Raw genomic sequence first — 27,805 nt, 5'->3', positions numbered from 1 at the left:
TCCTCAGCGAAGGAATCCGGATGATGTCACCTCCTGCCCATGGCAGGAGCATTCCTGCCCCAGTCACTCCCTCCAGGCAGCCCCTGCCTTTCCTCCAAATATTTGTTTTGGCTGGTTTTTTGGAAGCTTCCCATTACAAGGAATAACAGCAGGATGGACTCTCCTACTGTAAGGTTTGTCCCTGACCAGCACGTTCGCAGGGTTAATAGAGGCTCACACGAGTCAGCCAAAATTTTACTGCCAGTAGCAGAAGTGGGGGATTTGTTGGTTTTGTGGGGGTTTTTTTTCTGTTGTAGAATCTGTGTGGGTCAGTGCAGGCTGAGAGCTATCAAAAATCTCTTAAAATAGAAGGTTCTCTGCTTCACTAAACCGCTTTGCACCAAATTCCTTAAATTTTCTTGTATGTGTGACTAGACTAAAGGCACGTAGATGTGCTTGTAATGCTGTGCCTTTCTCTCCCTCCCTTCTTGCAAGGATATGTCCAGCAGGACACATCTACTGAGGTGCCTAATGCCAGCCAGCTTCCCTAAACAGCTGGCCTGGAATAAAGTGCCCTTTTCCCTGGCAGGGGAGTCCCAGTAGCTGTTTCTGGGAAAAAGGTTGCAGGGGTATGGAGCAACTGTGAATGATGTGGAGGCAGAACCGTGTGCCATGGTCTCCTCAAAAGGTTAAAATCTCTGTGGCCTCCTTCAAGATTCGTTTTAAGGTACTTGGGTGGGATTTCATTATCTAAACTTGGGTGGTCAACCCTCCTTGGAGCTGAGCTCAACACCTTGCCTGTGAGGGAGGTGAGGCCCTGGCACAGGGTGCCCAGAGAAGCTGTGGCTGCCCCTGGATCCCTGGAAGTGTCCAAGGCCAGGTTGGATGGGGCTTGGAGCAGCCTGGGATAGTGGGAGGTGTCCCTGCCCATGGCAGGGGTTGGAATGAGGTGATCCTTAAGGTCCCTTCCAACCCAACCCATTCTGGGATTCTGTGACCTGCCTGACATCCAAGGACTGGTCTGGGACTCATCTCAGTTTCCAGCTCTTCTCTCCACTCCTCACAGATTTCACCACCTGCTCTCAGGAACCAGGACACCCAAAGCACACCCTGCCCAAGATGTGTTATCCCCTTGCAACTCTTTCCTGCTATTGTACATTTTCAACTGCCCTTAAGAGTTCCCATCCCACACCGAGGTGCTGCTTGCACCCCATGGATCACCCCCTAAGCACCTGTGATGCTGGAGAAGGGAAGGCAGACACGGCTGGAGGGATCAGGAGCTGACTGTAAGATGGATAAATTCCTTCTCTGTGCTCCAAAATGACCCCTTGCTGGCACCTGGAAAAGTTTCCTACTCTCAGACTAATTCTGCAGGACTAATGGGAGAGGGATAATGGAAAATGAAGAGCAGGAGGGCGTTTTTTGTGATGTGTTCGTGAGGTTCAGTCACTCCAAATCCCACAGATGATGATGGGATCTCACCAAGTCACTGTTTTCACTAAACCCTGAGCTGGGACATTGAGATCCTACAAAGACACGGGGAGAGGAGTAATGGGATGGAGGCGAGCTGCGTTTCCAACGCCAGCACAAGGAATTGCCCCACATCTGAGTGTGGTTTGGGTTATAAAAAAAAACACATTTAAGCAAGTGCTCGTGTTTTCCCAAGCTGAAGCCTCTTGCATCTGCTGATCATCTTGTTCTTGGCTGTGAGCAGGGACAGGAGCCCGAGGCACCACGATCTGTCCCTCTCAGCGCCAGACGTGACCTTCACTGGAAAAATGGCTCAACCTGGATGGATCCCACCCCGCCGATGGATGAAATCATCTCTCCTTCCCCATGGGGACTGCAGGCAGCAGCAGCCCCTCGGAGCCAAGCAGGAGTCGGGCATTTTGCAGCCCCAGCCCTAAATCAAGCCCTCTCCAATTAGCACAAGACTGTCACCAGCGCTCTGTTGTTCTTCAGCTCCGGCGATAAAAGGCTCCAGCGAACATTTCAAACCGTACATAAACTCCAGCCTGCCAACATAAACACCATAAAAACACTCCCTGTAAATCAGAGCTCGCCCTCGCTAGAACTATTCAAATTCTCCAGAACGGCTAAAAAAAGTGCCGAGGGCTGCCAGGAGGCTCTGCAGCCACGGGATCCGGGAGGCAGGCAGGGCGAAAGCTTGCGAGAAAGCAGCTGCCCAGAGCAGAGCTTCCTCCTCAGCCTCCCACCTCGGATCTCCGGGAGAGCTCCGCTCACGGACGAATAAATAAAGGAGCTCCACGCCCACACGTGTCCTGGCCAGCACACGGAACCTCGCATGTGTTTGCCCTTAGACACAGAATTTCTTGCAGGAAGCTGCTCCTCTGAGCTGGCCACATTCCTCTCCTGTTTTCCAGGGTATCCCTCTCTGCTGTAACAACCAGGAGGGGGGTTATCCCACACGGCAGCCTCAGAAGCCCCCACAGCTCACACTGACCTTGAGGATGGACACAGGAGATCAAACCCTGCATTTGCCACCAGTTTCCCCTGATCTCCAGGCAGAAACAGCCTTGGCCAAACCCTACGGCAGCCCCGAGAGCCGAGCAGGGAGCAGCCCCAGCTCTGCTCATTTTGTTGTGGGTCCCACCCTCAGAAAGACCAGCACCAGCTCATCTCCCAGGCTGGGGCTGAAGGAGAGGACACAGAAGTTCTCCCTTCTCCCAAAATCCCGGCGGCACGCGGTCCATCTCCCGGCTCCCGGGAAACAGCTTTGCTCCCCGGCTGCAGCTCCTCACCTCTGCACTCACACCGGGATGCCGGGCAGGTCTCCGTGCCCCGGGCAGGGATGTCTCATGCTCCACCAGGCCACGCCGCCTCCATCCTCTGCAAACCTCTGCCTCCATTCAAGCAGGCGCTGAAGCTACGGCTGATCTCACCCTTCTCCCTGCGGCCCCGCAGCATGGAAAATGCTTTGTCCGGGGATTCTGCAAGCCCGAGAGCGACCACCTCCCACCAAGCCAAGCCAAGCATGCAACAAAGCGCCGTGAGAGGCAGCCTTCCTCTGGATGCCCTCGGAGAAGAGGCTGCAGGAGCGGCGAGCGGCTCCTCCCGAGCGCCGCATCGCTGCTCCAGCAGCTGGAGCATCCCAGGAGCCATCAGCCCTCCCCGGAGCCCCCGGCAGCACTAATGGGTTGTGGCATCTGGGATGACCCTAAACACCTACCCAAACCAGCCCGGCGTGTCCCTGACACAGCCCGTGGGCTCTGGGACTGGGGTCAGCACAGCGTCCCGGCCCTGGTGGTCTCCCCTTTCCTGGGGGATCCAACCACAACCCCCAGGAGAAGCCGCGCTATCAAACGAGGTTGTGCCTACAGCAGGGATGGCTTTGCAACGCCCGTGGCATCATCTTTCTTCTCTCTCTCTCTCTCCCCTCCCCTCCTCTCCCCCAGCACCGCTTTTCATGATTAGCTTGATCTGTTTTGACTTGAAACTCTGCAGAGCCGGCGCTGGCTCCCATCGCCCCGATCGCAAGAGGAGAGCGAGCAAAGGGCTGCTCTCGAGCTGCGGGAATCGCCCGGGGCACCTGGCAGTGCTCGCACAGGCCACCGGGTCACCAAGCACAGCCCGAGCCGGGGAGACAGCGCCTGCTCTCGCATCGTGCCACTGGAGAGCGGCTCCTCCCGGGGCTCCGAGCGGAGACACGGGCTGGGGGAGGCTGGGGGAAGCAGGGGGAGCCACCTGCCCTGGAAAGGAAACGAGGACATTCATTTCTTAGCGAACCTGGTTAACTATTTCTGTCTGGCAGCGCAGAGGAAAGGGCTGGGCAGAGCCCTGAGCAAATGCATTGTCCCCGGCAGGGAAAAAAAAAAAAAAAAAAAAAAAAAGATGTTAAAAAACGTGCCTGGAGGAATTTGGCTCGGGTTCATGTTTGAACCGGCTTCAGGCTTCCGAAGCAGAGGCTTCCGGATGCGCGGCGGGTGTTCTCTGGGGCTGGAACCGGTGGGGAGCAGTATTTGGGGTCGTGGGGCGGATTAACTCTGCCTTGATCCAGAGAGTGACACAGAGAAGGGGTGGAAGCGCCCGAAGATGCTCAGGACTGGGCTGGAAGCGCTGCCTCGCCACAGTAGGGGACGAGCCCCATTTCTGGGCTGTTTTCCCGTGATTTTGCCCATTTACACCCCACTGGTGGTGCCTTCAGGGGCTCGTTGCCTCGCTGGCGCCCGCCCTGTGTTTGCTTCACAGCAAGCAGACCCTTGCACAGCCCCGGGCCGAGCCGGTGTAAGAGGGCGTTAAAAAGGGTCAGAAGTAACAAAGCGAAGCAGAAACGCAGCCTCGGGAGGTGCCGAGGTGCCTCAATCGTTGCTCTGCCGCAATGGACCTGATCTCTGAGGAAACCCCTCAGAAAATAGGGTCTTGTGACCTCACCCCCGTCCCGGCTCCTGTGGAGCCGCTGGTGCCACCCTGTCACCCCCCTGGCGCTGACAGGTCCCAGCTGGTGGTGGCATCGCCCAGGGATGAGGCTGTTGAGTGTCATTAACGATCAGGGTGATGGGAGCGAGTTTGGGGCCAGAGCCAGTTGGGGGGAACAGTGCTGCTCTGTCGAGGTCCTCACAAACATGCCAGAAATACACCAGGAAAGGATAAGACGCAGCCAGAACAATTTCTACTGGATAGGAAATAAAAGTGTCCCTGACAAACACTGGCACGGGGAGCTGGTGGGATCTGCACCTCCCGAGGGACCTTCAGCCTCTGCTGTCCTTGTGATTGCACAGCTCACCCTCAGATCCCCACCTTGCTCAGCATTCCCACACCTCCACACCCACTGGTGGCCAGGAACAGTTGGGATTCTCCCCATGAGGATGGAAACGGAGCAAAAAAAGTCAGACTGCAGAAGAGAGTGTGCAGCTCTCAGAGGAGCAATTCTGACCTGCTCCAGGGCTTGGCTTGTCCTTATAAAGTCACCTCATTCCTTGGGGACAGCTCAGGGCACCTGAGGGTGGGACAGGGGATCCTCACCTTCTGAGGATGCAGCCAGAGAAACAGTGGGACAACCCACGGCACCAAAAAATGGGAGAGGCAGGGAGACAAACAAATTGCTCCAGCAAAGCTTATCCTCATGTGCCTTAGTTAATTTATAGGATGGGGCTGCTCCTTTTCTATCCATTTTCTCTGTCTTCTACTGCTACAGCCCCAGGCTGCAACAGTGACGTGCAGAAACCCCACAGAAACTCCTTTATTTTCCCTTCTCCTGGCAGCGAGGAGCAGAAACCACGTGGAATTTCATGGCTGGTCAGCATGATCTCCAAGGGACAGAGCAGGTCAAAGGGAGCTGTGCAGCCTTGAAACTGCCCCTTGGGATGCTGGGATGAACATTGGGTGGAAGAACTCCAAGCAGGCCATAAATTACAGGAGAAGAGAGTCCTCCCCAGCTCTGGGATCATTCAGGAATATGGTGCACACCATATCAGATTGCTGGGGAGGAGGAGTTTGCTGATGACACACACCAAAAAAAACCCTCCTGGGATTTCGGTCTTGGACAAGACCCAAGGATTGTCTTGGAAATGGCTCTCTCAGCTTGCAGGAGGAGCACAAGGTACAGATTTCCCCATCTGCCTCATGGCCCTTTTTCCGTTCCCACCCGTCTGGAGCTGAGTTACGTTGGGATTTCCTCCCTCTGACTTTCTAAGGAAGCTTTGGACACAGGACAGGTTGCCCTCCTGTGGCATTCCAAGGTAATTGGGGTGAAAGGAGAAGGTGCCTGTGGCCTCCGAGGGTTTAAGGGACTCTGTTTCCCTTTGGGGGGGTGGGAATGTTCGCTCACCTCCCCCCAGGAGAGGACACAGCTCTCTGCCATCAAGCAGAGCTTAAATAAATTCACTAAGCCAAGCTCCTGTGCTTGGGATAGGTGGGAAGGAGATGGAGAGAGGCATGCCTTTCCAGGCCACCTCAGGAACAGGGAGGGCTCAGGAGCTCCTTCCAGCCCCTCTCTCCAGGAAATCTTTGGACAAACACTGGTTGCAACTAAATCTGCAGAGATCTGAAGGCAGAAAGGACATAACTCAGGGTCATCCATCAGCCACAGGGAAGACCTTAAGGATTTATAAGGACGGGACAATTAAAAGCTGTGGAAATGCAACAGCATCTCCACCTGAGATTCATCTCAGGACCTTGAGGTGGGGGTAGGGGATCCACGCTGGAGATTCCACCCCAGAGGAGCATCCTGGGTGTTTGGGAACATTTTCTCTCAAGGAAGGCTGGCCAAGAAGATGAGGCCACCAAGGAGCAGGTGGTGATGCCGCTGGGCTCCCCGTGCCTCGGTTTCCCCAGCTGCACAGGAGGGAACACACCCTTTGCAAGGTGTTTGGGATGTGAGGAGGAAAAGTGTGCTCACAGCCTTGGATCTTATTTTTAAAACAAGCCAAAAGCACCTTACAGAGAAGACAAACTTATGGATTAGAGACACCAGCTGCAAATGCCCATCTCCTGCTGGGATGAGCCTCTACGGGTGCTGCTCTCCAGCTGTACGTGGCCTCAAAGCCCAGCTCGTGATGCAGGAGCACGGGGATCTAAGCAGAGGATCCCAAAGCCAGGAGGATGCAGACCCCAAAATTTGCAGAAACCTCGGGAATGTAACACAGGATCAGCAGGAAAACCAGAGCCTTGCTTTCCTCCCCCCAGCTCTGGTGGTCTGGGATAGGAGGAGGTTTGGGATAGGGGCTGGCCAGGAGGTCCCAGAGCACAGAGGGGTTTCACAGAATCCCAGAATGGATTGGGTTGGAAGACACCTTAAAGATCACCTCATTCCACTCCCCTGCCATGGGCAGGGACACCTTCCACCATTCCAGGGTGTTCCAACCTGGCCTGGGACACTTCCAGGGATCCAGGAGCAACCCCAGCTTCTCTGGGCAACCTGTGCCAGGGCCTCCCCACCCACACAGGGATGAATTTCTTCCTTTTTCCATGAGGAAAAAGCTAAAGTGGTTTAATCCCAAACTCCCTGGAGATGGATTTGCACTGCCCTGCGTGCCAGGGGATGATTTACGCCAGCAAAGTGTGCACAAACTGATGCCAAATAGGGATGTTGTGCCTCTTACCCCGGCAGGAAAGGCAACACACGAACATTCAGGCTCAGCAAACGCATTTCCCACCCAAATAACTGGGAAAGGGCAGAAAATGAAGAGCAGGGAAGAGCTGGGTGAGAGCAGAGGGGAGGTTGCAGCACAGGGAGGGGATCTGAGAAGTGCTGGGAACAAGCCAAGCTAAAAACCATCAGCAAAACATCAACACGAAGTGGAGGGAGAACAAAACAAAACAAACCCAAAAGTAACATACGGAGAAGCGCTGGGCTCAGTCCTTCCCAAAACTCTCCCATCCTGTCCGCGGATCCGTGGATCCCTGCCCGGCGCCGCTTTCTCCCTCCCGCCCCGCGCTCTGACGTGGAGAGGGAAAGCTCCTCCGAACCTGACACTGCACACCCCGCGTTCCCCAGGACGCCAAGGACTCCTTTAGTTCCCTTTTATTTTTGGATTTCCCTTCCAAGCACGCATAAAAAACGCCATAAAAAAAGAGATTGTGGTGGATAACTCCAGAGCCAAGAGCGGCGCTTATGGGAAAAAAAAAAAAAAAAAAAAAATCAGATCACTCAAATAGTCGAAGGGTTTAGGGCTAAAAATAGCGAAAAGAGCTCCTTGGAGCAGGAGAGGAAGGCGGGAAGTGGAGGTGCTGCAGCAGGATAAAGTGTGCTTCCTTCTTGTTTAGGATTTCTTTTCCTTTTCAAACTTGGTGGAAAGTCAGCTGCGAACTCTCCCTGTCCTTACAGCTACAGTGAAACACTGCAGCACCACCAAAAAACTTCATTTCCCCCCCAATTTTTCTGTCCAAAGCAGCGCCTGTTGCTGAAATTTTTTAATTTTAGTGTTTTATGTTGACCAGAGGCTCCTATCCCAGCCCCTCTTCATCCCTGTTCTCTCTTCCCAACCTCATTTGGGGGAACAGCTGGAAGCATCTCCCTGCTCTGTGGAGAACAGCTGGAAGGGAGAACAGCTGGAAGGGGACAGAGGGGACATTTTCCTCCTCCCCCAGCCCTTCCTGCTCTCTGCCAGAGGGATTTTTCCCCTGTGCACGTCTCTGGCTGCAGAGAAGGGGATGTTGCCCCTCACTCAAACCCACAAGCAGGGATTAAATAATTACCCCATCCAGAGGCCACAACCTCTGGCTCATTGTCATCTGTTCCTTCCCATTGCCAGCTCGCATGATTTTATGGCTGACCTCACAAAAATTGATGTTTTCCTTAAAGGCCTCGTGTTGTGAAGAGAGGTTTGGCTTCCAGGAGTCCAAATTAGCAAGGTTTTACTCGCTGCACTTAAAGAAAACCCCCAAACTGAACAAATTTGGCACGAAGAAGGCCCTAAACCTTTAAAATCTGACAGCTCTTCATCTTTTACACCTACATGACTCCCAGCATGTCTTAAGCAGCTCCCACCATGTGAAACTCCTCAAAAGAACTTGTTTTTCCTGGTTTTAAGGGAATTTCAAAGGATGTCCTTGCTCCTCAGCACAGCTGGGATGGGGCAGCCAAGTTTTCACCCTCTCATTTAATTTCTCAAGTGTGTTTCTGCTCTCCAGCTGCTTTAGGGGAGGAACAAGCTGGGAACCAGCCTGGGTGACCGTGCAGGGGGTATGTGTTCCCAGAAGGAGTTTTCCAGAGGAAACGAGCTCCTAGGATGCTCCAGGGATGGAGGAGGAGGAGGAGCAGGGAGAAGAGAGGCATTGCCACAGCACTTGTTCCTGCAGCTGCTGCCGTCCTTGACACAGTCACAAGCCCAAAGTTCAGCCCAAATCCAAGGATTTCAAGGAGAATTTGGGTAAGGAAAACACCCTCACCAGAAAATGGGTAGGGAAATTATTTTTGGAATCACACGGCTTGAAAGCAACCTTAAATATGTTCCTAAAAAATCGCAGCCCTGCTCTGTATCAGTCTCAGAGCAAACTCTCATTCAGCCTCATTTAAGATAGTTGCGAGCAAAATCCTGGATCCAAATTTTAAGGGATCGTCCAGACCCCAAGCGGAGTTGGATTTCTGCATCTTACGCAAATATTTCATGCAAAACATTTTGCAGGCTTAGGAAGAATTATAATTTTGATGGCTCTCAATGCTGCCTTTATAGATGGGATATATAAAAAATAGACTTACAATAGATAAAATATAATAAACACACAATATATTACAAGGATCAATGAAACAGTGACACGGCCTCCTGGGGTGAGGAACATCCTTTTGCTCCCAAACCCACAATCCCTCCCCATCAGTGCCATCCCCCCCAGAGCCCCATCCTGGTTAGGAGGTGACGATCGAGCCGTACCTTTCACAGCCAGGAAAAAACGGTGCCCGTGGAGCTGCGGATCCTCACCGCATAACCGGAGCCCTGGCGGGGGAGAAGCCGTGCAGCAGCACCAGCACAGCCCTGCAACAAAGCCAAGGAGGAGGCGATTATTCCCGGGCATCTCTCTGCCAGGCACAATACGGCAGCGTGTCAGTGTCCCCGCTCAATGGCACCATTGTCCCCTCCGGAGCCGCGGCTCCTGCGGGTGGTGGCACAGGGAGAAGCTTCTGCTCCTCAGAGAGCTCCTAAAAGGCTTCGTCCCACCACTGGAGAGGAGCAGAGGCTTTGTTTGGGATTCCCAGTTTTGCCTTGACAGCAGCAGTGGGGTAAGGTTCCTCCAAGGGAGGAAGGGAATAGGATGTTGGATGGAATCAGTCAGGGGTACGAAGGGGTGGGAGGATTGGGTTGAGAACGGGAGTTCACAGCTCTCTGGTAGAACAGAGGGATGCTCCCAGCAGGGCTTTGTCGGGATCCTTGCAGGAGTTTGCAGCTGGATGCTGCAGCCATGGGAAGAGAACACCGAGGAGCTGGAGAAATCTTGGAATCCTGGAATGGTTTGGGTTGGAAAGATCCAACCACCCAGCTGCACCCCTGCCATGGGCAGGGACACCTCCCACTATCCCAGGCTGCTCCGAGCCCCATCCAACCTGGCCTTGGACACTGCCAGGGATCCAGGGGCAGCCCCAGCTGCTCTGAGCAATGGAGGGAGCATGGTCAGGGCTGGAGGATGGGATGCACAAGGGGAGGCTCAGCAGGGAGACTTCATTGATAAATACAACTCTTAAATGAGAAAGTGGTGAGAAAACAGAGCCAAAATATTCTCAGAGGCCCAGAGAGGCAGCACATCTGTGGCAGCCACAGTGGTGGGAATGCACAAGGGGAGATCCTGCCTGCCTTTGGAAACACCAGGAGCTGCTGCAAGAACACCAGTGACATTTCCTCCCTATAGGACAAGGGGAATCAGGTTGGATTTCAGCAATAAAACTAGTAAAGAGCCCAGAGGTGCCACCACAGCAACGCTGTGCGATGAAGCTGCAGTGGGATAAGCCCAAGGAGCAGCAGCATCTGTGCTTGGGAAGATAGATGGGGTGAATAAAACATGGTGTATTAAAAAAAAAAAAAAAAATATATATATATATATATATATAAAGGGAAATTAAACGTGGAAATGCTGGCTGATGGAGCCAGGCTGCTCCTGGAGATGCTGGCAGGGGCAGGGAGTGCAGGCAGCACTCAGAGGAGGGAGCAGAGGGACGTTCCCAGGTCTGAGGCCGGGATGACCGTGGGCATTGGGCTCGCTGGGCTCTGCGGGTCAGGCTGCTGCGGGAATGAGCCATCGGATCCCAGACCCATGGAGCACGTGAGATCATCCTCCCTGCTCAGGGGAACAGTCTGACAGGCACTCACCCCACAGACACCACTCCAGGGAGGGATTATCCCTCTGCTGTGGGCTGTGGCACCAGTTTCCCCTCTGCACCCAAACTGGGGTGCTGTTCTCTCCCTCCAGCCCACACCCCCGTATCCAGGAGGCATCATAGGATTTCAACCATGTTCAAAGCAAGGGATGCAGCTCACGTATCCTGCACTTCCAACTAGGAAAAATAATAAATCTCTTTTTTCTCATCCTGTACCTGGTATATCCAGGTCAGCACATTGGTGGTGACTGGAGCATTTCTCTTGGCTTTTTGGGGTTTTTTTCCCCATCATCTCCATGCTGACTCCGTGTTAGGGAGCCAGGCCATCCCTAAAGTTCAATGCCCACCACACAGGCACTTTGTTTTCCATCAAGACTTGATACAAACAGCAGCAGCCACCCCTGATCCTTCAGGGAATATCTGCAAATTAATGCTGGGTTGACGACTTGGGCACTGAGGGGGCACAGCTTTCCTGTCCTTCCCTGTGCCCATTGGATCTGGCTCCCAGGGGTCTTATTCCCACATGGCTTCAATAAAATAATCCCTCCTATGGGATTATTGAGGAATATTTATCTGTATTTGCCCAGCTCCACCGGGATACTGGAATTTTGCCTTCTCTGCCTCCCTTCTTTTTATCCCCTCCTTGCATCTCCAGAGATGGGGAAAGTAAAATCCAGAAAAACATCCTCTTCTCCCTCCTTTTTGTGGCTGGACAGAGAGGAATCAGGCATCAGGAGGGGGATGCACCCCCGATTCCACAAGCATCCGGTTGTTCCGGTGGCCGTACCAGTTGCCACGGCACAATGGGAATTGCAGATGGCTTCTGGTTATTCACAGAGCTGGAGTCATGTCCGGGACAAGCAGAGTCACAGCTGCTGCTGTTGGAAAAAGTTGAGGCTGTGCCGGATTCCCGAGTTTTGGAGGCTGGGAGCGGGGCTGGGCTGGATAAGCGGGGAGCAGGGTGAGGATGCCGGGCCGTGCGTGCCATCCCGGCCGGAGCCGCGGTTATGGATCGGCGTCCCACACTCTCCAGGGATGACACAGTTGCACTTCCAGTCGATGTGGCTGACCCAAATACAGCGCCCAGCAAGGCAGGCACAGCCCGGCCCCTGATCCAGCTGCCAGGGCCACTCAGCCTCGTGGAGCTGATGGGGATGGCAGAACTCCTACGAGCACCCTGGAGCATCCAGAGCCATGGGATGCTTGACAGAAAATTCCATCCTCCCACACAACTTCCTTTGCAGCAGCAGCAGAGCCAGAGAAAAGCACTGGAGGAGCAACAGATGCTGGCACGGATCCATCTGAGTCCCACTTGGATCAGTTGTCCCAGGGAGGGTTATTGGCTGGTGTGGGATAATGGGACCTACCTGTGGTCAGTGTTGGTGGTGCTGGTCAGAGTCTCAGCACGAGGCGGCAGCAGCTGGAGCGTGGTGGTCACTCCCCTGTCCTGTGGGAGAGCACAAGGGACATCAGGATACCCAGGAATGGATCACATCACCCATCCCAGCTGCAACCCCCTGAAAAAAAGCCCATGATCCACATGGCTGGGGAAATCCATCCCAAGCCGACGTCCCTCTGCTCCCACAGGTTCCAGTGCTCTTTATCCACTTTGGAGCAGCTGGTGTTTGCACCCTGGTGGATTGGGGAACATGGGCAGGTGGCTCCACTGTGGAGGGATGAGGATGAGACCCCCAATTCCCTGCTTTCCTGTCTGAAGCCATGCAGGCTGCTGGGAGGATTTCCTAGAAGATGTTTCCATCATACTGGATAGAGCAGGAAAGCTGTCTTTGCCAAAAAAGGTGGGAATTAGTGGCCTCCCCCCACTGAGAGCTGAACACCCTCTCCAGAAGATCCTAGGAGTTTTTCCTCCCAGGATAACTTCTGACAGCACTCAGGACACCCATGACACATCCTCCCCGTGCCCCAGCACGAGCTCATCCCATCACACTTCCATACCTGGGATGCTCAATCCCAGCGCTGCCGTGGGAAACACGCACAGAGCGAGCCGGACACTGATGGACAAGCAGGAAAATCAGGGTTATTCCTACTCCTTTTTCCCCTCGTTGCTCATTTTCTACGCCGGCTGCCCAATTATTTCCCAGGCCAGCTCTGCCCCGCGGTGCCTTTCTGCAGTGGCATGGAAGGAAGCCTGAAAATCAGAGCTGCCTCCAACGGCACTGAGAGGCCAAGGAAAACCACGGCAAGGACAAGTCTCTGGACCGTGGGCTCATCAGGATGGGGGCAAATGGGCTTTGGGCTAATTTTGGCTGCTTCAAGTTGTCCTGGAGTGTGGCTCCAGCTTCTTTCTTGGATGATTTGGGCTTTGGGGACTGCCTGCCTTCCTGCATCCCTGCACAACGTCCTTCCCAGGCAGGGTCTTGGTGCCGTTGGGTCAGAGCAGAGGTGACCTCTGTGTCCAAACCCCACGTTCCCTGCTTGAAGGGGTATTTCTATTGCCAGAGAGCTTGGGTAGGCAGGAAAAATGAAAAATAGGGGGAAAATAATCAGCTCCTGCCCCAAAAGCAGCGTGTCAGCCTGGATTCAGCAAAAAACAATGCGATGACTGCAAAGCAACAGCTTTAAAGCAAAAGTGCTACAGGGGCTTGTTATTTTTTTGGCATCAGCTCCGAAATATCCTCAGCCTCAGACAGGAGAGCTCCCAGGGCAGGTTTTATCCCAGCTTTTACCATCCCCTGCACTCGTCTTCCTCCCCCAGCAGGGATGCAGGTGCTGCCACATTTCCCAAAGCATCTCAGCTGAAAAAAGCTGAAGTCTGGTCAAATTTATCTCAGTCTGATGGAACAGTGAATATATAGTTATATAAAACCCCTATTTCTGACATTTCTGGAAGCAACCCAGGAGCAGGCCTGGGTTCCTTCACTCAGTGTGCCCCGAGATGGGAACAGCACCTTCCTGCCTGGAAGATCTCCTAGGTGGGAAAAGGGGTCCTCCAGGAGGAGGATCTTTAAACACAGACAACCCCTGGGCCAAAAGGCTCCTGCACCCTCACTCTGCCAGTCTGATCCCTCGATCCCAGCCCTGCACTGGGAGCAGATGTTTGCAGTTGTGGAGAGCCCAGCATTTGACACCTGCCATGCTCAGCATGGTCCTTGCCTGCCCCAGGGATGTGGGAATGCAATACGCCAACGAGCCAGTACCAAACCCAGAAATGTGTTTATGGCTGCAAAGGCAATTAACAAAACAGACATCCCAGTTTTGAGGGCGCAGGAATTTAACTCACTTCAACAAGTGCCTTCACCCACCCAGCTTTGGGATGGGATGCACAGCGCAGTTCCTCCAAAACACCAAACCTGGAGAGGGGCACTGCTGACAGCACCCAAAATGACCCCCTGGAGATGCTCCACAGCTGTGTCACCTGCCTGGGCACCAGCCTGGCTGCACCACCCACTCCTGCTCCCTCCGCTTCCCATCGCCATCCCGACGGCCATCCCGTCACCTCGCGTTAGCGCCGGCATTCCAGGCGTTCTCCATCTGCTCCATCACACACAGCAGCTGCAGCAGGGCACCCTACTGGGGAGGGATATTTCGGACTCCCCTCTTGCTCCCCTTCACCGGAGAAGGGGCACACCAACGATCCAAATGATTTTTCCCGTTTTCCAAGCGCTGCCACGCGGCTGGAGCATCGCTCCGGCTCCCGGGTGCACTCACCTCTCCCGCAGGGATGTGCCGAGGCGGGGCTGGGGGCGCTGGCAGGAGGGATCCGCAGGGAGCAGCTGGGCACTTCCATCTGGTGGCAGCCCCGCAGGTGCCACGCGGTGGCCGCAGAGCCCCGGACTGAGGCGGGTGCCGTGTCCTGCGCCTCCTGCTCGGCTGCTCCGCGACTCCGGCGCGTTCCCGCTGCCGTTCCTGCCATCTAGAGGGGACCTTTTCCCACTGCAAACGCGTGCCTCAAATTGCAACAGAATCCCCCAATTCAGAAGGAAAAATAATCAGAGCCCATCACTTGATGGCGCAGGACAGTGGTTCACACCACGAATCCACACAGGAGTTTCCTGCTTGTTTAACCAGTTCCAGAACCAAGCAATGGGAAACCCACAACAACAGGAAGGGACGTTTTCTAGCAAGTCTAGGAAAGATGTATCAAACCAGCCCAAGAGAGGTAAACGAGCAAAATAATCATCAAATCATGGCTGTGAATGCAAGGTACCAGAAGAGTGGCCCAAGGGGGGTTTCTGCTTGTTCTCTCCATAAGGTGGAGGATGGAGGTTTGGAGATGACCTGGATCAAGAGGTACTGCAGAGCAGCTGGATGGACTGGAGGGATGGGATAGGAAGAGGATGGAACCCAAAAATGGAGTGTTTAGGTACAAACCTGCTCTGGTAAGATGTGGTTTGGGAGAGAAAATGTCCCAGCCCGGCACTGCAGGGCCCAGCTGCTCATGGGCTCTGTGGTTTGGGGAGGGGGGAAAACAGCTGGAAGTCACCACCTGTAGGATGGGAGCTCTGATGGACTGGTCATTCCATAGAATGGAATCCCAGAACAGTTTGGGTTGGAAGGGACCTCAAAGCCCATCCAGTGCCACCCCCTGCCATGCACAGGGACACCTCCCACTATCCCAGGTTGCTCCAAGCCCCAATGTCCAGCCTGGCCTTAGACACTTCCAGGAGCAGCCACAGCTTCTCTGGGCACCCTGAGCCAGGGCCTCCCCACCCTCCCAGCCAGCAATTCCCCCCCAATATCCCATCCATCACTGCCCTCTGGCAGTGAGAAGCCATTCCCTGTGTCCTGTCCCTCCATCCCTTGTCCCAAGTCCCTCTCCAGCTCTCCTGGACCCTCTTTAGGTTCTAAGGTCTCCCAGAGCCTTCTCTTCTCCAGGTGAACACCCCCAGCTCTCCCAGCCTGGCTCCATGGTTTTCAGTGTGAGAAACCAACCCCTCCAAGGACCCCCAGGATATGTCCTGCTGGAGGGACCAAAGGGCTTGGAAATTTCACAAAAACATCAACATTAAGGATAAAGAAAACTTGGGAAGTGAAGTACAAAGCTCTCTAGGTCTCAGAACAGAGACCTGTACAAGCAACAGTTACTGGATGCAATGGATTCCCCTTAGGAAAAGGGATTTATTGCTGCCTTCAAGCACATCAGCCCAAAAGGCTGCAAAGCTTAGGAGAGAAATCTTTCCTCCCCCAACTTGTAGGTCTAAAAGCATCAAAAAATCTACCACTAGAACTCAAGTGGAACAACACATGAATTCCACGATTGCTGCTGGAATACCAGAGAAGTTCACAGGATTTTTTCCCCCAGAAGAAAAGGCAGTGGATAGACGATAAAATAGAGTGGCATCAACTGGCACAACGTGTCCCTCCACAAATCCAGCAGTGGGAGCCCAAGCCACGTGCTGGAGCTGCAGGTGCCCAAACAGCTCCTCTGCAGCTTTCCAAAGGGGAAGCTTTTTTTCCCCCTTTGGCAGCTCCCAAAGAATCTGGAGGTACAAACCTGGAGAGCACGGGCTGAGCATGCAGTGAACAGAAACACAAGCATGACCAGCTTTCCTTTTCTTTCCTTTTAATATAAACATCCTAGGGTAAGTTGGGAGTAGGAGCAGCCTAAAGGGAATGTCTTTTGGAATAAAACGGTGCAACGTGCTTCGGGAATGATGTGCAAAATTAAAACGCCCAAGCGGGGTCAGCTCAGGACTTCCTGGATTCTTGGGTCTTCTTGATTTCCTGCAAGGAGATCAGGAAAGAGACTGAGAATCTGCCACTCTTTGGGAACAGCTCTTGGTTTCACAGCTCAGGAAACCACAAGTGACCAACAACTCACACCAGCTCCACCATGTCACAGGACCAAGCCCTGAGCTGACCTTTAGGGACAAGGCAAGGTTTGACTTGGAAACTCCAGAAACAGGAATCCCCTTCTCTGCCACGCAGGGATGCATGTTTATTTTGCCCCAGCTCAGTATTGTGTTGGATTCATTTCCCACTCTTAGGCCACTGATCCATCATCACCTGTACTCAATCTGTCCCTCAGCAGCTCAAAGCAGACCAAACGTGAGATGAGGTGACAATTCTGTGGCTGCCTGAGAACAGACCCTCACCTGCCTGGCCCAGGAATGAGGTGGAAAAATCCCCAAGGACTCACCTCCAGCAGCACCTCCTTCAATTCGGAATAGGCCTTTTCTAAATCATCGTTAATGATGATCAGGTCGAACAGCCCAGGCTCTTTACCTGGGAAAGGAGATGAGGTCAGAGTTGGAGGAGAATGTTTCTTCCCTGTGGCACCTCCTGTGCACAGCCCAAAGTCCTATGGCATTTTAATACTATTTTTTAGTATTATTATTTCAGCTGCTGCTAACGAGCTGCTCTGCCAACCACCCCCAAGGAACCACAGTGGGAAATGCAGCAGTGCTTTGATCCAACTCTGCTCATGCCAAGCCCTGCCAGCACTGCTGGAGAGCACAAATCAGATGCTCCCACAAAAACCAGCTCCCAAATCACGCAGGCATCCCCTCTCCCTGCACACTCCAAGGACTTACTGAGCTCCAGGTCCACGCGGGCTGCAGTCAAACGCTTCAGTAAACTCTCTTCCGTCTCAGTCTTTCGGTCCCGTAGTCTTTTCTCCTAAACCCAAGGACAAAGGCATTAAAGAAATGAGTGTTCTGAAAGCTGCAGGCAGAAACCACCCCCCACCCCTCAGGCCAGTGCTGTCTGTGACCACGGGCATGTGAGAACACCCTGGAAAGGGTGAGGGGCCTCACTTACAGCCCAGTGCAAACCAGTGGCCAAACTGGGCTTGAGATCTCCTACCCAGAGTTCAGGGTCCCAGGTTTCTTTTACCTCCCTCTCATTTATTTATTTTTCCAGGTACTGCTGGAAATGAGATCTCTCTGCTGGGCTCTGGCATCTGGTGCTGCTGGCTTCCTCCTCCACAAACTCAACGAGAAACAGACACTGCCTGATGTACTGAGAGCAAGAGGGGAGAGTCAGGAGTTGACCTCATATGTCCTCATCCCTCTCTGAACCATGACAGTGATTCCACTTCTGCAAGAGTCCCAGTGCAATCACTTACATAGGGTAAGACCAGAGTGGTGTAGAATTTATGGTGCTGCACAGAACCAGCCTCCCTGGGTTTAATTTTAACTGTGGAGGCAGATCTCAGCACAAAATCCTTCTCTACCTAGCACGGAGCACAATTAATGCATTTAAAAACTGGCCACGCTGCGATGGAGTCCATAACCAAGGTGTGGAAAACATCCAGGAAGGACTCAAAAAACACAACACAGGAAGATTTATCCCTGAGGCTGGGGAGCTGGACTGGGCAGAGAAACGCTTGGGAATGTCCTCCCCAGGTAGTGCAGGGCCCTGAGAACACAGTGGTGGCTGAGGGAAGGGGGAGCCCCGTGGCTGCAGAGCCGGACGCTGATTACCTCTAACTGCTACCGGCAAAGCAAGGCGGGCGCTCACCAGGATCTCAATGGACGGCGGCTGCACCGAGATGTAGATGGGGTTCAGGTCGGTCTTCTTGATGTTCTTCACGCCCTGGATGTCGATGTCGAGGACACAGATCTGGTTCTGGGCCTGCACGGCCTGCACAGCTCCTTTACTGGGGACACAGCACACAGGGCAGGGGTCAGAGCAGCTGGGGGGGGTTTGGGGTGTCCCCCTCCAGCAGCGGGTGAACCTCACAGGGCTCCCCTGTGCCCAGGCTGTGGCAGGAGAGGACAGAGCCTGCTCTGCTCTTGATAAGGAGTTGCTCCAAGTGTCCCTGCTCTGGGGAGGAGCAGGGAGCTGCCATCTCCAGCTAGAAAGCCATGCTGGAAGGTGTGGAAATGGATCATGTGTGACTATCCCACAGGACGGGTGGGATGTCTGTAAACTTCTGCCTTGGCAGAGCTCCACCTTCTAGAGGGAAGAGGTTGGAACTCGATGATCTTTAGGTCCCTTCCAACCCGAACCAGCCTGGGATTCTGTGACAAACACGGAAACAACCTTCACCAAAGAGCAAAACCACTGAGAACTCCCCTTCTCCAGAATCCACTGACTCCACACGCTCTCCTGAAGGATGCTGGATGGACACGGATGCTCCATCTGGGTCACAAGATACACTTAAATTCTCCACTTAATTTTTCAAGTGGTGGCTTTTATATGCTGTTAAAGACAAACTCTCTTCCCCAACATGGGGAATTAGCTCAAGCTTTTAAATCATTTATTATTACTCACTGATGACATTTAGAGAGCAGAAAGGATTGGTGAGAACTTCAACTATTCTTCTAAACAGGAGGGACTCTCCATTTTATCCTACATCTGATCAGGAATATCCTCAGGGGCTTGGAGAGGAAACAGGCTTGGAGAGATTCTGGATTTATTTTGTTTGCAAACTGATCTACATTGCTGAGGAGTTTTGGGGTTTATTTCAGCCTCCCACACTGCATGGCCACCACCACAGCCAGTGTGGCTACACAGAGGGGACTCAAACAAACCCAAGCACATAATTTCATCTGGCAAAGTACCAAATTCCTGCATATTTCAGGGAAATTGGCAGAGGAGAGCTGCCTCCTCAGCATCCAGCCCAAGAAAAAGGCACCAAAATCAACTCCATCCATGCCCCAGGCACCAGGGAGCAGCCGTCTGCTGGATTAGGCAGGGCACAAGAGGTGGAAGGAAGCCTGGACTACACAGGATGAAGCCAGGGATTAAGGACCCTCAACTCCATTTCTCCTTGGAGCTGGGTATGTGGGAGAAGAGCTTTCAGCTTTCAGGACTTTTTTCAGGACTTTCAGGCACTTTTCGTGCCAAACGTGTCAAGACCAGGGCCTGCAGCACGTTCAGTCTGGGGGCCTTATGCTGGCAACTCCCACAAGGAAACTATAATGGAATTATGGAATGTTTTGGATTGGAAGAGACCCTAAGGATCATCTCATTCCAACCCCAACTTTCCTCTAGAAGGTGGAGCTCTGCCAAGGCAGGAGTTCCTTCCACTATCCCAGGTGGCTCCAAGCCCTGCCCAGCATAGCCTTGGACACTTCCAGGGATCCAGGGGCAGCCACAGCTTCTCTGGGCACCCTGTGCCTCATCACCCTCACAGTAAAGAATTTCTTAACTCAGAAGGAAACTGTGCCATCTCCAAAGATTCCTTAAAAACACACACTCAGCTCATCAAGAGACATCAAGCCTTCTTGAAAAGCAGGCAAATTTCTTTAATGCCAGTAATTAAATACATCAAGAAACACTTAACCTCCCTCCTCAGCAGGTCCTTTACTAAAGCACCACAATTTTCTCCCAATAATTATATAAGATACCTGACTCCTAATTAACATTCCAGATCACGTTTTATTGATCATCAGCTCCAACGCTGAGGGCAGAGCTATTTTAGAACCCACTCAACTCTTTAACCCCAGTCAGGGGTGCCATGAGATTTATCTGCTCATAATCCAACACTTTACCACAGTAGCACGTAACAGACAACATAGGTATGGCTTCTGATCCCAAATTTATAAAATCCCAGAATATTTTGGATTGGAAAGGATCTTCAAGACCATCTAATTCCAGCCCCTCTGGCACAGGCAGGGATACCTGACCTACCTTGTTCCGTACATATTCCCAGAGAACTCTGCGTGCTCAATGAATTCACCAGCATCAATTTCTTTCTGCATTTCCTCTCTGGTCACAAAGTGATAATCTGGAGAAGGGAAAATAGGAAAAATAGACAGAAATTAATGTTTTGAAGGCAAAGTTCATGGTCAAAATGACACCCATGGGTTTTGGGGGGAGGAGACACTTAAAACCTGCTTCAGACAATGCAGACAGACTGCAGAGATTCACTTCCTAGTTCCACACCAGTTGTCCAAACACCTGCTCCAAACTGCTCAGAGCTTTCTCTGTGGCCAAAAATGCTCCTCTCCCCCACTTTTTATATCCTTTCCCATTCCTGGTGTAGTGGGAACCTCTCCCCCGTTGCCTACAGGTGTGGGATACATTACAGCAGGGCTGGCAAGGCCTTTAATTTGAAAGGATTTATAATTAAAGACCAGAATGGGATGAGAGAGAGGGAGATAAAAGGGAACATCAAAACCAAACTAACTAAAAAGGAATATTTCTTCATCTTCTGTTGAATTCCTCTCTTTATTTCATAGGGAAAACTGCCACTGGAAATTAATAACAAACCTCATTTGATAGTTTCTTAAATATGCAAATAAATGAGAAAACAGCTGGGCAAAAGCTATTAATACAGCTAAGACCATGTCATTAAGCAGCTGCACTTCCCAAAGCAGTGGCCATTGGAGGCTATCTCCCCAGAACTACCTGGAACTTTGGAAAACCAAATCACCCAACACCCAGGTTCAGAGCAGGGTACCTAAAATGAGAGCCCTGCTTTGAAAACCTCAAGTATTTGGAGAGCCCAATGAGACAGAACCAACTGCAACAAGCTCACCTTTGCCATTCACTTCTCCAGGTCTTGGCTGCCTTGTGGTATCTGCAGGGATTAAAAAAAAAATTAGAAAAAACAGCCTTGTAAATTCCATACATCACCCAAGGGTGATGCAGGATCAGAGAAATGCCAAGGTTTAAGTGGCACATGGACCTCTAGGAAAAAAATCTCTACCAAGAGGCAATTTAGGGGGAAAAAAGGTTTAGTTTGAAGTGAGATGAGATATTCAGTTGAATCAAGAACACAGGATGCCATGCACACACAAAAAAGACAATTTTAAGTTTTCTTCTCCTCCCATACCAGTAAGTTTTTAAGCATCCAGTATTTGCTCTTTCATGGTGGAGTGAATCCAGATCTCAAAGCACAGATTTTACTTTCAGTACACGAAGTGTTGGGACATTAAAACACGTTTTGGTAATGGACTTAAAAACACCTTGCAAAGCTCCCCGTAAAAATCAAATGGCTTTTGAAGCAGCAATGTGGGGGGATTTTGTTACTTCCAGAGTCAAGAACCACTCAGAAGAAACTTGTTTCCTCTCTGAGCTGTGTTTAGAGATGTGGGGAGTCACCAGGCCTGGAAAGATACTACTCCAGACCAATCTTAGACTTGCCACTCAATACCAGGAGTAAAAAGTGTCCTGAATTATTTAAACAGCCCCGAGAGCCCACAGACAGACTGGGACACAGCCATGAAACACCATTCTTTGGGGTATAAATAGAGCTCCAGAGACAGGCTCTGAGCTGGCACTCCTGAACTCCTCCACAGCCCATCCCTGGATACTCACGGGAGACGCTGAAGCCGAAGATGTTCTCATAATCTTTGAGCAATTTCTTTAACAAAGTGCTTTTCCCTGCACCCGATGGGCCACTCAGAACCACTGGCCTTGGTCCCTGCATGACTGGGGAGAGGGAGAAAAATGTGTCTGGTTAGAAACACACGTGGAAACACAGCTGTGGATTGCCAGGAGTGCTCAGCCCCTCAAACCAGCACCAATCCTTTACCCTTGGGTACAAATTTCTGTAGGAAAATCTGAAATGATGCAAAATCACAAGCCTACAGCTGATAAAGAGTACTGGGAGTGCAGGAAGAGTTCTTAAGAGATTGAGGTTAAACTCATAGGATGTAACCCAAAGGAGGAGGAAACTGGGTTCCAGCTGCCACTAAACTGGGGTAATTCAAGCCAGCTGTTTTCCATCACCATGGGTGGGTCTCACTGGAACCAAAAATCCTAAGGAAAACTCTCTCTAACAGGAACAAAACCCTATTTGTGCCTGGTGGCATTTGGAATCATGGGACAGAGGTACAGTCCCAGCCCCTTCCCCCTCACAGGGAAAAAGGAGCTTCAAGGAGAGTTTGCAGGATAAGACTTTGGAGTTCTCCATCACCAACCCCCAAACTGTTGCAGCAGCATCTGAACTCAGGTGTAATCACTGCCATGAACGTGCTCTGGAGTCTATTCCCATATTTCCTGGAGCACCAACTCCATCTGGAGGTGTCTCGTGGCAAGAGGGAAAGGTTCAGTTCCTGGTACAGGTGAAAAAAAGGCAGCCTGGGGCCACGCAGAACTTGCTGCAGTTGTTTATTCAGCCAGAAAGAGAGGGGGGAAAAAAAAAGTGTTTTCATGTTCCTGCATCTCTGGGGAGGAAGAAAGGTTAATTATCCACACGGGAAAAAGAAGAAAATGCTGAATAAGGGTACGGGGGTACCACTGGGGACCCTCATCCATCAGCAGCTTCCAAACCAGAAGTGATGGTGAGAGTGGGACAAACCAAATGAGTTCTCCCTATTTAAAAACAACTACTTGCAGCAAGCAGTAAAATCCCTGGAAAAGCATTTTTTTAACCTGCTGGGCTGGGTGTGGCCTGGCAAGCCACCAGCCAAGAGGCAGATAATGCCTTTCCATTTTAAATTGGCTCACAGCAATGTCACCCTGACTTTACACATCACTTTTTCAAACAGCCTTAAGCCAAATGCTGTCTCGCCAGAGCAGCCGCGGGCTAATCCAGACGGGCTCGCTCCCTGACCCCGCCTGCGTGAGCGGGACACCTCCTCCGCCCCAAACCCCTCCCTCAGGCAGCACGACAGCCGGACAATCACACAAGTTTTCCCTCTGCTCCCCGAGGATGCTCGTCTGACCGGAGTTCATCCCAGGCTGTGCGAAGGGACGGGATATTAATAAACAAAGGCTAAGGAGATGCCAACAGCGGCAGCGTGGGTGGTAACAACGCCCACGGTCAGTCATTATCCATAAGGAAATTCCTTTATTCCTTCTTTTCTTTTGCTTAGCGCCCTCCAGCTGCTGCAGGCCCAGAGATCCAACAGATGAGATTTTGGAGAGCCAGTCCCATCACCACATTGCCAGATTAGGCTACATCATCCCAAAAACTGAAGGCTGAACAAACTCTAGGAAGTCCTCTGGGGACCTTCCTACCATTCCTTTAGTCCTTAAACTTCCATAATTTCCAAAAAACACAGGTTTAAATATTCCATACCAGAAGAAAGCACCAGAGAGATGCTACGCAGTGCTTGCGGCAAGGAAGCAAAGCAGTCCCTGAGGAGTTACCCAAAGCATTCCCCTCTCTCCTGTCCCTCACAGTTCTTCTCTCCTGCATAATTCAATCAGGTGAGCCCTAAGCATTCCTTGGAAAACACTCCACACAAATTCATCACCCTTCAGACATCCCTGTGGCTTCACCACACATCTGCTCCCCAGCACTGTTCCTTCATCACACAGCAGCTTCCACAAGCACCCCGAAAGCCTCACACGTGACACTGGGATCCCAGCATGGATTTGTCCAGGTGTTCCTGGACAAACCTGTCCATGATCCAGCTGTGCCAACAAGAACTGCTCCAGATGCACAAATCCCAGTCCTAGATCCCAGCCAGAGGAAAAAGAGCTTTTCCCTCTCCTCTCTCAAAATTTCATCTGCCCTTTAGCAAACACCAGCAGAAGACCAGGAATTTAAAGCTGCCCAAATCACTTCCAATCATTTCATTCCACCCCAGACAAACTGGGGAGGCAGGAGTGGGCTGGGAGCAGGCTCCATCACATCCTTACCTTTTCCTCGTCCTCCCTTCCAGCCAAGGAAAGCAGTCCAGCTCCTGGCAGCAGCACAGACTCCTGGGGATGGAGCTGGGCTATTTGTGAGCTCCTAAAGCCTTAATTAATGAGTCTCAGTTTTAAGATGGCCAATGAGAACAATCCCGCTGGGCTTTAATCTCCCTTCCTGGTTCCTCCTCCGCTCCCTGCTCTCCTGGCTGGCAAAGATGCATCCAACACCTCCAAAAGGCTGAGGGGTGACAGCCCTTGCTGGTCTGGGATTAAGGAAAACAGCAAAATTGTCCCTGCAGTCACTGAAGGCACAAGGATTTCATTTGCGTGGAATCCTGGAATGGCTGGTGTTGGAAGGGACCTTCCAGACCTTCTCATTCCAAACCCCGGCCATGGGCAAGGACAGTTTCCACTAGACCAGGCTACTCCAAGGCCCATCCAGCCTGGAACAGTTCCAGGCACTTTCCTTCTGCAGGAACATTCCTCCTCCTTTGGACCAAATCCACACAGCTTCACCACTGCTTCACCCCAGCTCCACGACCACGAAGGCGAGAGGAAAACTCCTTCTCCTGCTCACAGATCCAAACCACGTCCCACCACTTCCACAGTGAGACCCTCTCCTTCACTTTACTCCCTTTTCTTTCCCCAAAACACTCGTAACTGAGAGAAAAGACACCTGGGTTGTGATCACCTCTCACTTCCTTCAAAGCCGGACTAAAAATAAACCTGAAGACTTGCAGGTGCTTCCTCCTGCCTCCCTCGTGAATGCCTTCTCTTGCTGGACATCTGCAGAGGAAAACTGGCAGGGAACAAAAGCCATTTCCACTCCCAGGTGATGGGGCTGGGCCCTCACAGGAGGAAAGATAGCAAACTGGGAATTTCATAGAATCCCAGTTTGGTTGGAAGTGACCTTAAAGCTCATCTTGTTCCACCCCTGCCATGGGCAGGGACACATCCCAGTGTCCCAGGCTGCTCCAAGCCCTGTCCAACCCGGCCTTGGACACTGCCAGGGATGGAGCATCCACAGCCTCCCAGGGCAATCCCACGATGTCCCGGCCCTCATTCCCTGCTCCCCCATCCCTGCCAAACAGCTCCTCCCCCCACCAACCCACAGCCCTCAAAACCCACAGGTAAAGCAACAAAAGAACCCCCAAAAGCCCAGATCTAATGGATATGGGGCTTTTTCCTCTCTCCTGCTTGGCTCCCAGCCCAGGAATGCATCAGTGCATCACACTTCCAAGCTAGCTGCAGCAGAAACATCACAACGATGTAGTTATTTTAGGCAGAAGCTCAATTTTTCCCGTTTTGTCAGATTTTGGCATTTTCAGAGCAGCCAATCTGCAAATATCCAGCACAGAGTTTCCTAAAAATGGGTTGGGATCCAACCTAACCCACCAAAACCACTGCAAAGTCAATCAGCAAGAGAACAGCCCAACTAATTAACAATATCAATTATCTACCACACCTGGGACTGAGGACAAACAGCCACATCAACCCCTCTGGGCTGCAAAAAGATGAGGTGGTCACTGAAGGAGGATGCAGAAGGCTGTCCCCAAGGCAAGGAACGTTTCCTGGTCTGTTTGTGGGGCTAAATTCACCCAGGATTTTACCCCGTGGGTGGCAACATAACCAGGGGAGCAAAGGACAGACATCACAAGAGTTAAACAAATTAAAACTGATTAGCAGAGAGGCTTTACTGGGAAGGCAAAGCTCCCTTATGAAGAAGAAAAGAAGATTAAAGCACAGTTTCCCTGGAGCCTTGAGAAAGGTCTCCCAGATTAGGATTATAATCCCACCCCCTATTTTTAGCAGGTTTGTTAAAAAGGTGCCACCCCCACCTTTCTAATATTTGGGACAGGTTCCAAGAAGGGGCAGAGCTCCTGCCGTGACAGACAGGGAATTATCTGCAGCACTGGAACACGAGCAGGGAAGTTCCACCCTTCCAACCTCACCCCTCCTGTGATTCTGTGAGGAGCAGAGCATCCCACAGCAGTACGGAGCTGGAACTCAGCCACCTGTTGCCTGGAAATAATTACCTAAAAAGCACTAATTAGCCCTTCCACTGGCTGCACTCCTGGCTTGCAGGGAGCCGTGATGCCACAGAAGGGACATGAACCACTTGCTCAAGGTCACTGCAGAAATCAGGGAGGTCCAAGCCAGTTATTCCAAGACCACGTCCTGCTGCAAACCAGACCAGTTTAACCCACCAGTAGGATGAAACCAGTTTACCCACGTGGGAAAACCTCTACAGAGGTGAAGCTCACACAGGTGTGGTTTTACCATCCACTTCCCCACACACGTTTCACCACAGAGGGCTCTGTTTTACAATACCTGAGGGATGCTTATCCCTAATTCCCTCTTACCTCACCATACCCCACGGTGCCCACAAACCCCACCTGGTTCCACAAGCACATCCCTGTCTGTCTTATCTAACCAGGGACAGGAACGTCTTGGAGCCACCCTGGAGCAGCTCAGTGATGGGCACCCAGCGTGGATGTCAGCAAGAGCACACAGCCAGCCCGGGGACTGCCCTGTGGGGCTGCGACCTGTCCCACCGCCCTCAGCCATCCCACATGGACAACACAGGGCACGCAGCGGATCAGGGGGAGCTCAGCTTCCCCGGGGCTGGGTGTCAGCCCCCTCATCCAGGGGGTCCTGTGGGGGATCAGCACCCCCAGGTCGGCACCGCAGTGCCCCGGCACCCCTCAGCCGAGGGACTGAGGGCCCACATGAGCCACTCAGCAGCCTGGGGCCAGCTGGGACCCCGCAGCTCAGGGCTCAGGGCCCTCAGTCCAGGACCTCTGTGAGCGGCTGAGCATCCTGGCGCCTGCCGGATCCCCTCAGCCCAAGGCCTTTGTGAGGGGCTGAGCACCCCGGGACCCCTCAGCAGAGGAACCCCAGGAGGAGCTCGGCACGCCAGGGCAGGCTGGGCCCCCTTGGCCAAAAGCCCTTGTGAGGAGCTGAGGACCCCGGAGCCGGCCAGGACCCCCTCATTCCAGGCCCCCGTGAGGGGCTGAACGCCCCGAGGTCCCTCAGCCGAGGACCCCTGTGAGTGACCGAGCTCCTCGGGCTGGCTGGACCCCCTCTATCCATGGCCCTTGTGAGGTCTCGGCACGCCGTGGCCGGCTGTGCCCCTCAGCCTGCGGTCCCCGTGCGGGTGCGCACCCTGAGCCCCATCCCCGCTCACCCGCCCGGGCGATCCCCGCCCCGCGCATCCGCCCGAGGATCATGAGGGGTGGGGGGGGGCGGTCCCGGCAGCCCCCGCGCGCGCCCCCCGCCGCCGCCGCGCGCCCTGACGTCACCGAGGGGGCGGGGCCACGGGGGAGCGCGCCGTCACGTGAGCGCGGGGCGGCGGGACGGACCACGCGCCGCGCCGGGCGGGGGGGGGTGAGCGCGGCTGGGGGGCCTGGGGATGAACCATGATGGTGGGGGGGGGGTGCAGCAGCAGCAGGGCCGTGATGGGGAGGGGGAGTTGGGGGAGAACAGCGAGGGGGGAGAACGGAGGGGCAACATGGGCTGAACCATGGCGGGGGGGCGGTGTTGGACCGAACCACGGTGGGGTGGCGGGAGCCATAGTGGGGCTGAACCATGGTTGGATAGGCAGAGAGGTGGGGGGGCTGA

The 27,805-nt window shown here is 52.9% G+C and overlaps 2 protein-coding genes across 7 annotated transcripts in view; both read right to left on the bottom strand.

Annotated features, from left to right (window-relative positions):
• Positions 1–15,280, bottom strand: part of GJC2 (gap junction protein gamma 2) — a 39,605-nt gene extending 24,325 nt beyond the window's left edge. Inside the window, exons 1-3 of one of the 4 annotated variants that reach the window (XM_019283217.3) lie at positions 14,414–15,280; positions 12,112–12,191; positions 9,309–9,410 (exon numbers count right to left, since the gene is read on the bottom strand). The gene's annotated coding sequence lies outside the window, so the exon portion shown is untranslated. Of the gene's footprint in view, positions 1–2,741; positions 2,929–7,278; positions 7,376–9,308; positions 9,411–12,111; positions 12,192–12,700; positions 14,360–14,413 lie in introns of those variants that run through there. The other 3 variants (XM_010394765.4, XM_010394767.4, XM_039549340.1) reach the window with 3 other exon arrangements.
• A 971-nt stretch (positions 15,281–16,251) lies between these two features.
• Positions 16,252–27,477, bottom strand: GUK1 (guanylate kinase 1). Of its 3 annotated transcripts, none has more exons than XM_039548200.1 (8): positions 27,372–27,477; positions 21,917–22,030; positions 21,135–21,176; positions 20,285–20,381; positions 18,167–18,305; positions 17,239–17,323; positions 16,845–16,930; positions 16,252–16,429 (listed from the first exon to the last, which is right to left on the bottom strand). In XM_039548200.1, the coding sequence occupies exons 1-8, from the start codon at positions 27,412–27,414 to the stop codon at positions 16,394–16,396; spliced, it is 642 nt and encodes a 213-aa protein (XP_039404134.1). In that variant the 5' UTR covers positions 27,415–27,477; the 3' UTR covers positions 16,252–16,393. The 3 variants fall into 3 exon arrangements, with proteins under 3 accessions (XP_039404134.1, XP_019138764.1, XP_010393066.1); XM_019283219.1 differs by lacking the exon at positions 27,372–27,477 and adding an exon at positions 25,650–25,755; XM_010394764.3 differs by lacking the exon at positions 27,372–27,477 and adding an exon at positions 24,191–24,378.
• Between the last annotated feature and the right edge of the window lie 328 nt (positions 27,478–27,805).

This window comes from Corvus cornix, chromosome 2 (assembly GCF_000738735.6).
Source record: "Corvus cornix cornix isolate S_Up_H32 chromosome 2, ASM73873v5, whole genome shotgun sequence".
In the NCBI taxonomy this organism is placed as follows: Eukaryota; Metazoa; Chordata; class Aves; order Passeriformes; family Corvidae; genus Corvus; species Corvus cornix.
This window is presented reverse-complemented; position numbering and strand designations above follow the sequence as displayed.